This window comes from Chironomus tepperi, unplaced genomic scaffold (genome assembly GCF_022539635.2).
Source record: "Chironomus tepperi strain 1889 unplaced genomic scaffold, CSIRO-AGI_Ctep_v1 contig_445, whole genome shotgun sequence".
NCBI classification, from domain to species: domain Eukaryota; kingdom Metazoa; phylum Arthropoda; class Insecta; order Diptera; family Chironomidae; genus Chironomus; species Chironomus tepperi.
Window position 1 is genome coordinate 6180852 of NW_027226567.1, and position 12126 is coordinate 6192977.

At 34.5% G+C, this 12126-nt stretch overlaps 2 protein-coding genes and 1 long non-coding RNA gene across 5 annotated transcripts in view; 2 read left to right on the forward strand and 1 right to left on the reverse strand.

The window, feature by feature from the left end:
• Positions 1–12126, forward strand: part of sn (fascin domain-containing protein singed) — a 55973-nt gene that overhangs the window by 28897 nt on the left and 14950 nt on the right. The gene's annotated exons all lie outside the window — the stretch shown is intronic.
• On the reverse strand, positions 1036–2548 carry LOC139098422 (sericin-2-like). Its single transcript, XM_070650626.1, has 2 exons — positions 2309–2548; positions 1036–2243 (listed from the first exon to the last, which is right to left on the reverse strand). Exons 1-2 carry the CDS (start codon positions 2364–2366, stop codon positions 1177–1179), a joined length of 1125 nt encoding a protein of 374 aa, XP_070506727.1. The 5' UTR covers positions 2367–2548; the 3' UTR covers positions 1036–1176.
• Positions 5096–7596, forward strand: LOC139098423 (uncharacterized). 2 transcript variants are annotated; one of them, XR_011545196.1, is made up of 2 exons: positions 5096–5787; positions 6679–7596. It is a non-coding gene; the product is annotated as an uncharacterized lncRNA (long non-coding RNA). The 2 variants fall into 2 exon arrangements; XR_011545197.1 differs by having other exon boundaries at positions 5096–5428.

Sequence of the window (12126 nt, forward strand, 5' to 3'; positions counted from 1 at the left end):
AATGCTTTGCAAAAAATTTATTGTGGATTACTTTATGTTTAATTTTACTTTGTGTAGTTTAAAACGAGAAATTGAACATTGTAGATGTAATGTAAACCTGATAATATATTTGAAGTTCCCATAAAGGGGCAATTAGTTTAGATGTATTTGTGAAGAATTGTTTTGAAACATTAATTACACTTTTTAATATGTTAATTGTCGAATTTTACAAAAGATTGTAGACATTAATAGTCGAATACTTAGTCAGAGGTTGAATTCTACTCAGATTCTGTATAGAAAAGTCGATTGGAGTCGACTCGACTCTATACAAAATTCGATCTCGAGCTCTGCTTAAAGTTATTCTTAAAAACTTGAAGTGAATTATCAGAAATCGAGGATCACTAACTTTAGAGAAATTGACCGTTTGGCTTTAAACCGATTAACTGCCCAAAATAAGCGCCAAGCAATCCCGAAAAAAAAAAACAGTTAATTGATTAAGTTCCGGCCAAGGCTCATTTGACTCTAACTTGTTGACAGATACGATTTAAATCCGATGAGGGGCTTGGATCAGTCTGGATTTTGGATCGATTAAACGACTTGTGCTATTTGGAAACCGTTCCGTGCTCACAACGGCGACAATGTAGTAGTATAGTTGGAAACAATCGACAGCCACTTGACTAAGTCAACCAAATTTGATAAGTAGCTGCCACTTGGTTCTAAGTAAACTGCCATTTCGTCGCCGTGATGGCAAGATTTATTTTTGTGCCGATCGGATTGCTCTATTCCAAAATTCACAAATATCTAAGTCAGTAATTGATAATAACTCCGATTTCTGGTACAGATCTAGTTCCTTAATGGTTATCGGTCTTAGACCTTTGTTAGTCGTTTAGTAAATATCAGCTTCAAAATTGATCGATTGTCATCAAAATATTAAGAATGATGTAAATTAAGAAATCCCAGAAATTCGACAAACTGAGCCCCCTAACTTACTATAATCTACAAATCACTAAAAAATGTAAATGAATGAAACATAAACAAGACAAAAAAAAACTAGTATCAAATTTTTATCAGACGTAAATTCTTTATTAACAAAAAATGTCTAAATGATGAGTTCATTAAACTTCGCGCACGTAATATGATAGCAAAAATAGTCATGACTTTACGCATATTTCTTATCACTCAAAATTCTATCACATATTATCCAAATTGTTGATAAGCATAAGGATAAAATCCAAAACCTAAACCAGGAAGATTCACATTTTGTGGCGGTGCAAATCCAGTCGATGTTCCACTCTTACAACCTGAACTACTTTGTGTTTGTCCTTGACCACCAAATGACGATGAACTTGATGACGATGATGATGACGAATAGCTAAAACCGCCCGCATAACCTTGATTATTTCCAGTACCAGCGGAGCCACAATTTGATGACGATCCGCTACTTCCGTTTTGACCTTGATGAGAACTTGATGAGCCTGCTTCCGATACTTGAACTTTTTGACCATCTGCTGTCTCATATGTATTCGTTCCTGAATGTGTATTTGCCAATGATGCTGATCCATCCTTATTAATTTGACTTGATTGAGCTACGGAATTAGTTTTTGATCCTTTCATTCCATTTTGATTATAATCTACTGTATTTGTTTGTGCATTACTATTTGACGTTCCATGTTGATTTTGATTTGTTGCCGATGATCCACTTGTCTGTTCACGTTTTGATCCTGACTTATCAATTGTTTCCTTAACATCCGTATTGGCATTTGATGCTTGTAATGATCCAGTGGCTTTATCAAAATTAGCAGACTGTGAACTAGATGAATCTTGATTCTTATAGCCATCAGCTGTTAATGATGTCTGTTTTTGTGTATTTGCGGCTGAAACTTGACCTTTTGAGCCATCTTGTGCAATGTTCGCACCAATTGATGACGCACCGGAATTATGGAATTTCCCTTGATCATTTTCAACTGTATTTGTAAATGAATTAGCTCCGGCTGATTGTTCCTTACCACCATGAACATTTTGTGCCTGAGATTGTGCATTTGCTGAGTTAATTGATGATACGCCCCATACAGGCGGTGCATCATGATCACGTACGGGAAATGATGGTTTCAATGGTTGTACAGGTACTATAGGTTGTACAGGCTTATGTGGTTCTATAATCGGAACTCTTACCGCAGTCGGTACATCTTGTTTAATTGTATTTCTATTCTTATTTAATAATGCCTCAAGCTCATCAGGGGACACAAAATCACCATTAATTGGAACTAAAACATAAACAATTTGTTATCATATTTTTTTTTTATTAAGTTTATTGTTATGTCTTATTTACTTGAACTCACGTAGTGTGAACATACAAATGAGATAAAAATTATTAATGAATATTTCATTTTTAATATGTTTTTTAATTAATCAAAAATATTAATTTGTAAATATGTAGATAGAGCAGTCACAGAAGAGGAGTCACACAAAAAAAAGTAAATAAATTCAAGCTTAAAAAAAAACTTTTTTTTTTCTCTTTCTGTGCAACTTAACGATGATGATCTTCACACGTCTATACTCAAAATACAACTAAATTGTCACTCGGGGAGTAAACAATTTTATTGATACTCAATATAGCCTATACTCTTTTTTTTTCTTGCTTGCTTGCTTATTCCTTCTTTCATGCTCAAATAAAAGAAGAAGAAAATTGAGTAGAGACAGAACGTCTTTTACTCTTGCTCCTTGAAATGTTGTTTGAACTTGATTTTTTTGTGATTGAGTGGTTGGACAGTTTGAGTTGGAACTTTGCTTAAACTTTCTTAATTTTACTAAATTGTTCCGACTTAAAGTAGTTAACGACTAGTTAATGTCCAGTTGATGAATTTCTCACTTACTTACTTACTTACTTACTTACTTACTTATTGTAAAAGTGCTCCTATAGGACTCTATAGGGAACTTAGGTTACAACCAAGTTACGACAGAAGGTTTCCATATGATTCTGTTGCTGGTTCTGTCACCTAGTTTGCACAAATTCTCCGTCCGTTAAGCTGACATTCTTTTAACTGATGATTTGTAGTCCTTCCCTATTTTTGTCCACTCGGGTGTACTTCTTTTGCAAACTTTCGATATATATGGCTTTAAATCTGAGTTTGAGTTTCTATATAGGCCATGGTTGTCCTTAAGAGAATCAAATACCGAGACTGAGACTGAAATTGATACTGAAACCGAGACCGAGAGCTAAACTGCTTGTGAAGTCTCGGTATCAAGAATTTGTCGAGATTTAGACTTCGAAAAACCTAAATTGTCCTTACCAGAGATCGAAGTCGCTTAGGTCGGCGGCTAAACATCGGCTTGGCTAAGTCGTCTTTAGGCGCCTTTAGTGCCTTGTTTAAAAGCAATAAGTGACTTATCTAGAAATTTCTTAAAGACTTAAAGTATTTTGTTTAATTACAAAGTAAAGTGCTTGAAAATTGCCCATTTAGGACTACAAAAGGTTACAAAAAGGTAGAACAAGCAAAACTCCAATTTAGAGGTATACAGATCAGACTCCATGTGGTTCTGTCAACTCTGCACACAAAAAATCCTTACAAAACTCAAAAATCACAAATGTTTATGGACATTATCTTCAATATCCGCCTTAATCATTCAAAATACCTATTAACCAAATCTAAACCTCAAAATGCGTCACTAACCATCATCAACAATCAGCTTTAACAAAACAACTTCTTAGGAGAGACTAAGAAGAACATACAGTTACAAGTTGAGACTATTAATATTCACCATAAACTTACATTCGATCACTAATCTCATCTTTTTTATTCCTTATTCTCTCTCAATTTTTATATATTTATATTTCTAACCGTGAACCATCTCACTTTAGACTTGATGTTTGTATGTTTTTAATGCCTTACAATGATGACTCAATGTCAGTATTTGAAGATAAGAGAAACAATCTGTAGCAGTAATTCTAATGATTTATTTATAAAAATATTTTTTGCAATGCATTACTATCTGTTGTTATGATGTATGTAGATAAATCAAGTGCATATGCTGTTAATGTCTTGAATAGTGGATAGATGAAGTAAAGCTAACCGTTAAAAGTATTTCTTGGTATATAAATCAATGTGGTCGGGGATTTTCTTATGTTTTATATTCTTTGTAATTTTTTTCGGAATTCAAGCTGACGGATTTTCCCAAGTAATGTTGTTATAGTTTTATTTAAATCGTAGTCATGACTTCTGGCTATGAGCGTCTTCATTTAGATTACTTCATTAATAGCACATTCCAGAAAATATTGACACCAGACCTCGAAGTTGACTCGAATTTTGTATGGAGTCGAATTAACTTGAGTTGACTTTTCCATACAAAATGTACATGACTGGTTGTGTTAGGAACGCTCTCAAATGTTGATCAGTTTATGTGCAGACAACAAGTCTTAAACTATGAGTTTTATCATAATAGATTAGATCAGTGGTGGACAACCTTGTATTTATTGAAGCACACCTTGTAGGTAAGCCTCGATTGAACCTGAGCCGAACCTCGACCGATCCTCGACCGAATCTCAGCCGATCCTCGACCGAATCTCAGCCGAGCCTCGACCGAATCTCAGCCGAGCCTCGACCGAATCTCAGCCGAGCCTCGACCGAATCTCAGCCGAGCCTCGACCGAATCTCTGCCGAGCCTCGACCGAATCTCAGCCGAACCTCGAACGATCCTCGACCGAATCTCAGTCGAGCCTCGAGTAAACCTCAGCCGAATCTCAGCCGAGCCTCGATCGAACATCGACCGAATCTCAGCCGAGCCTCGACCGAACATCGACCGAAGCTCAACCGAGTCTCGTACACGAAATACAGTTAATGGCATTTCCAAATATTTTTAAAGGCATAATAGTGAGCTGCGGCACTCAGCCAGCTTTCCACTGGATTACACTAACATCATTTATGAATGACCTCATTCAAATCTTTTTGACACTAGACGTACTTCTGTGACATCGCTGGGTTTTCCCATAAAACTTTGTCTATTTTAAAACACATTTATAAGACATGAAAGATGCTCTCGATTACAGATCGATAATGTTTATTCATAAAGTTTTGATTTAAAAAAATAACAAAAAATTTCTACAAGTCAAAATAAAATTTCCCTAATAAATCAACTTATTAGCAATTCCGATTTATTTCAATCTTCTCAGTATTTATGGCTTGAGTTGTTATTGTTGTTGCCGACGCAGCTGAGATGTGGAGCGAGTAAAAATGAGAGACGAAAAAAAGAGAATGGATGGCAAGAGAAACCATAACAAATAAAAATTGAGTATTTTTTTTATGTGCAGCAACAACAGTGTTGAGATATTAGTATTATAAGGTTGATGACTCTAGCTAGTTGCAAATTTTATATATTGTTCTTGGTTATGATTGTACTAATCAGGTTAAAATATGATAATGAGAACAGCAAGGTCAACATGAAGAGCACATTGGTAATGCATTGTTATTTTTGTTACTTCTTTGCTTGCTTCCCCGCATGTGATTAGAATAATAAAGATTGTGTGTAATTGTTACGCTCTAATATTGTGCATCTACATTGATGAAGATTTCTCTGTGTCTACCGAAACTCTTTTGGATTTTTTTTTTTCGATTTTTAAGCTTTCGAATCTTTTGTATTGATTTTTACGTTCTAGTTTTTTGTGTAATCGATCTTGAAAAATGCGTCAAGTTGAGAAATTCGTGAATTTATCATTAAAAAATTCGTCAATGAGATTCGATTTCTAGACTGTTTGATGTACTGGCTTGGAATTAATTTATTTGAGAAAAACTTGGAGGGGCAATCGAAAATGATGTAAGTCAATAAAGAGCATTTTTAGACAATTTCTGTATCTTAAGTAGATTTGTAGGATAAATCTAATTTATCAGCTTCAGTTGCTCTACTCGATAACATGCTGAACTTAATGATTAACTTACAATAGCCATGCTTCTATGTCGAACAAATCCGAGTGGTCAAAAATACGTTAAAGCTAGTTAATGACTAATTCTAAAGTATTTTGGTCCACTTGGATTAGGTTACAATAAAAGGCTTTATATCGGACTCTGTTGCTGGCTCTGTCACCAAATTTGTATTAATTCTCTATCCACATGTTGAGCTGACATTCTTTCATCACTATTCTGAGTCAAACACCCTAACAGACAAAACGTATGCTTTCATATTAAAGAAAGATCACTACAGTGTCTAAAACTGATCCCTTTAACATTTAGGTGAGCATTTGAAGCTCCTGGCCTTCGTTTCCCTTTCGGATTCTAACCAAAGGCATGGTAACAAACTTTTGATTCTGACCCAGCAGCGACTGACATTTTCTCTAGCATAACATATTGGACATCATCGCCAAATAACCCCCAAATAATAATCACTTAAACTTAAATCAACTTTTAGCTTCTCAATACAAAATTACTCTCTTCCTCTGTCTCTTTCTCCCATCCTCTAAATCTCTTTATTTTGTATTTAATTGACCTTCAGCTAAATCAAGGCTCATGTTGTAAACATGACGTCATGAGTCATGACATATATAAACAAATATGATTGCTCATCATTTTTATACTAATACCTAACTTAAGATAAGCTTTTACAATAAATAAGCAAAAAATAATTTTTCGACAGCCAATTAATGCCTTCTATTTCTTTCCTATTTGTTAATTTATGGATAATAAAAAATGCTATTGTTTTGTTAATCTGCAGAAAACAACTGTTAAATTCTTGTATTACCAGACCGCAACGAGAAAACTTTATAGTTTGAGATGTATAATAAGATGCTTATGAGAGTTATAATTATTTTAAATACAATAGTTTATGAGGAAATTCAATGAGAGCTTGAGGGTGGTGGATATGATGATTTTTGTTGTTTCCGGAGTTTCTGGGTAGATTTGCTAATTGTTAGGTTTAGGAATTACACAAATTTAGAAGATTGAAGCTTTAAAATTGTTCATTTAATGGTTGGATTTGAGAATATTATCAAGGAATTTAAAGAATTTCAGATTGTAATTGCTTAATTACTTAATACAATGGTAGTACAGATCAATTGTGGTCCATAGCTTCCCTTGGATGACGTATTAAGCTGTATATGTCACTGCCTACCTATTTCCATTTACCAATACCAACAGCTCATGGAAGCCTGAGTGGACAAAAATACGATATGCCTAGTTAATGTCTAGTTGATGAGTAGACTCTAATATTAACGCATTATTGTCCACTCGGGAAGGAAGCTGTCAATAGAAACAGTAATGCACAAGGAACTGAAAAATGGCAAGCGTTAGCCAGTGATAGAGCTAATTTAAGGCGTCATCTATGAGAAGCCATGGATCACTATTGATCTGTACGGTCAGCGAAGTGAGTAATTAATTCTGATTGCCAACTGTCACATCCAAGACTCCTATAGCCACCAACTTTAAATTAAGATGTCAAAATATTCATCAAATATCATCTCATAGTTTACCTAGCAAACATACCTAACAAATTTGATATGCAGTTCCTGTCATTTAACATCAGAAAACTCTCCAACCTACCCAGCATGCTTTTAAGAGCTCAATAAAAAAAATTACAAGAAAAAAAAATTCATGTGATTTATGATGTATGAAATAAAGAAGTTAAGAACTGTAATTTAAGTCATATATCATGTTTAAATGCGCCAACACTTAAAACAATTTTTTTTTAAATTATTTGGGTCGAAAATAATTTTTCAGTTGAACTTTTAATGATATCGCACAAAATTTTTCTCTATTTGCTGCTCATTTTCACGAAATGGGAGGTTTGAATGTTAAGTAACATTAGAAATTGGGAGGTTTACTTTAGTGAGGTATGAGCAAAGTGGACTCTTGGGTATTGAGTCATTTATAGACGAATTTGTCAATGTGAGGGATAGGCCTCTGTGGCTGAGTGGTTTGGTATCCCACCAATATACCCACCAAAAACCTACCTATCAATCCATTTATCCAACTTTCCCATCCCCCTCAAATCAGATACACCACATCCAATTGACCCCAAATACAATGAACGAATTGTGATTTTTGCTCTGGCTTGAAACAAACACAAGAGCCGACATGAGGGAATTTTAAAATCCACATAATTAATTTGTGTATAATAATTGGAATTTATTTCTCTATAGAAAATGTGTATGAAATTGAATTAATTAATTTTTATTTTTTTATTTCTTCTCTTCTTTTATTTGCTAAAATAAATGGAAATATGTGTTGTGTGCGAGAGATTGAATGGTTCAGAACGCCAAACGGTGTGTTTCAGCATGATAACAAATGATTGAACAATCAAAATATATATTTGATAATTATTTTTGGGCTGTATAAGCTGATAAACAATGGTGATTGATCAATCAATGTTTTTGCAATGTTTAGATTTTAATTAAACGGAATTGTCTGGGTGGTTGATTAAATTTCATACAGCAATTAATTCCGCAATTTATTTTTGGAAATTGGGTGAAAGCTTTGGGTTTTAATTTAGAATTTTTGACTAAATTTACTTTAAAGCAGTCAATAGCTGAGTGTCAATTTCTAGTTAATGACTAGTTCTAACGGTTTTCTACCGATCCGAGGTTGTCTACCGACTCAACGTTGTCTACCGACTCAAGGTTGTCTACCGACTCAAGGTTGTCTACCGACCCAAGGTTGTCTACCGACCTGGAGTTTTCTATCGCTTAAGGTTGTCTCCCAACCTAAGGTTGTCTACCAACACGAGGTTGTCTCCCGACAAGAGGCCGCCAACTCGAGTATAGATGCGTTCCTGACCACTCAAACCCCAAAACCCAACACCTCAATTTATTCCGGTATTTCCATTCCATTAGCATAAAGTCATTATTATGTGAGCGACTACTTAATTTGTTGAAATGGAAAGTGCACTAATTGGATTGACATAATATAATTGGCAGCAAACAAAAAAATAAGTCAACGTGATGTAATCAGCATTTGACAATCACTAACAAGTAGAATGTTCTACTAGCTTCTTAAAGATGGTAATCTTATATACATAGCACTAAATTTTCATCCATGACGTTGTTTGCATCTCGTTTCCATTAATTTACTCCGTTTGTTGAACTATTTACTCAATGTATTTTATTACAACTACACGTTCCATAAAATGACTATGTCTGTCATCTTAATTCACTCAAAGGAAGCAGCCGATTGATTGACTTTGATCAGGAAATGCTTACAATACAAACATTAAGTGACGAAGTAAATAGCTTCTTTTATTGGAACTGCTTTGAAGTGTTTGATTCCAATATATGACAGGAAATGGTGAAGAAGTAGAAAATTAAACAGGAATGACCATTAGCATAAACATGGCAACAAAACACTTTTATTTGCTACTTAATGTTTTTATGGTCGCGACAAAATGTTTTTCATTTAAAACAATTAATATTACATAGTACGATTTAATTACCGCGAATGCTGCTTGTTCTTCTTAGGTTCATATTTTTATTGCTTATGGGTTTATGCGGATGTTACATCGGTAGCTTTATAGGGAAGGAGGAGGATGATGGTATTTTTAGAAGTTCTATGGCCCAAGGTATACCAATCAAATGTTCCTAGCCACAATTTGTGTCTAGGTGTGACTAGACTTTCCTTGGGATCGAACCTGGGTCCTTAGAATCGGTTGTCCATCGCTTTAATCACTACACCACTGTTTCCTTGTTAGAAGGAATCTCGAGACAACAAAAATGGTTCAGCTAAGAATCTCAAGCCTGCATTTCGAATGCTTAGGCCTGCAGTTTCGGGCTGCACCATATAGTTCATCCAAGGCTACTAGTTTCTAATTTTGGACTCCAACTTGACATCAACTCCTTTAAAAATGACAAATTGTCATTAACGATCATCTTAACTTGTTACCTAACACCTAAACGACCCCAATAATTTGACGACAAAAATACAACATTTTTAATTAATTAAAAAGCATATTAAGCGAGGTCTTAAGGATGTTAATATTAAAATTTTCTGGATCTTTAACACAATTTCATGCTATTTTTATCAGATTTACACCTCCGGATTAAGAATAAGTACGTCGTTATATAGAATTAATGTCATTTGTGTGAGGTCTCTTGAACATTTTATGGTGTTTAATATGGTTGTGCAAATGACTATAATAGATTGTATGTTTATAGTTTCAAATGGTCAATAGAATATGCAATGGGTTATTAAGAAGTTGTGGCCATTTGGAATTGGATGTTAGAATGTATAAGACTGGCAAAATTTAAGTTGCTAAGGCAGTGGATATGGTCACCACTTACTTACTTACTTCACTGGCCGATCAGATCAGCTGTGAACCATAGCCTCTTTCAGTAGACATCCTAAACTGGGTCGATGGCTGTCCTTTGCCAATTGCCAATACCAAGTACCACACTGTCTCTATCAACAGCTCACTATGTACCCCGATCGGCTTTTATTGAAATGTTGCCACCACTGCGACAAGGTGGCAGTATACTTAGAGCCAAGTAACAGCGACTTAGCGAAAACAACCGGATTTGCCAAGTGGCTGCCATTTGGTTCTAAGTATACTGCCACCTCGTCGCCGTGGTTTCAACATTTCAATATGTGCCGATCGGGTACACTGTCTTTATGGCTACCACAATCTTCTTAATCATTTGATGTCATTGATGAACAACTCATAAATCGAAATTGAATTATTTTATTAAAAAGCATCCACAAACATTAGCATTCATCCATAAAACCACAGAAAATTCATATTGTTCAACCTTTAAAGCAACCTTCTAATACACAAACTATTATGTATGACCAAACATTATTTCTTACTCATACAAAAATGAAATGTGCATAATAATTGAACAAGAAACTCATATGAAAAAAAATTGGAAGCATTTTAATGATCTTTCATTCTTCATTCCCCATATTCTACTCTCTTTTTTTTCATACATAAAATAGCATTAGCTTTCTCATTTCCTTTATTTTATAACAAATTTACGGTATATCATAACAAGCAGCAGCAAAAAGTTATATATATCATTTTGGATGTGGAAAAAGACTGAAAAATTTCATTTCGATCTTCTTGTACCGTCCATTCTTATTGCTCCTCTCTCTCTCTCTTATACATGTGTGTGGTGGACAACAAACGGCAATATGTTTATGTTAAGTATAAAAGATTTGTGTTTAATGTGGAAAATTTATAACAATAGGTACATTAACCACAATAACATTGATCATCAATGATTAGATCTTCTTGTTTTGTGTTATTTTTCGAGGCCAATTGTTATGGACGGAGAGAAAAGAAATTGAGAAAATTTTTAATTAATTGTGTATAATTTGTTTTTCGGTGTTTTAAAGTCGTTAATGTACCTTGGATATGATATTTTGGATATGGTGAGATATTGTCGTGAGACAGTGAAGAAGCAGGAGTGGCTTAGTCGACTTAATGACTCTAGCGACACGGGTTTGATTCCTAACAAGAGATTTTTGTCGTTTTAGAGTTCATGGTTGCAGCATCTGACTGTGTACTTGTTTAGTGCTAGACATAATGCGAATGATACTTTGTTATGGCTTAGACATGATTAGATACCATAGATACAGTCTAGACTCAGATAATCAAATGTGTCAAAGCCCAGATTGTCGTAAATGACACCCAGATTAACTGGCTATCACGTAATTCTAAGCCCTAATAATAGCAATGTATATCTACTAGATAATGCATTATAACGTGTGGATTAGAATAAATCTAGTAGAATACTAAAGATTATTGCCTCGTTCTATCAATTGCATATCCGAATAGACAAAAATACGTTATATCTAGTTGATGGCAAGTCAATTTCCTTTTTATGGCAAGTTCTAACGCGTATCTGTTTCCTATACCTTTTCCTATTTCCATAGCGTACTCGGGATAGATGTCTATTAAATGATCCATAATCCTCATATGCATCCTCACTAAGCTCTAACAAAACTGATGGACACAATTGAGGTTAATGACTTGATCCAAGAATAAACATTTCCACGATTATGCAAATAATATTAGTGGAATTCCTAATAATACCAAGCCAATTTATTAGCATTTCTGTCTTACTCTCGACACAATTAGCAATTCAAATCTCATATCTTATCTGACCGTCTTTAACAAATCTCTGCAAAATTTAGTTTTACGTTACACTTCGCGAGACAAATCGTGATTTTATCCACC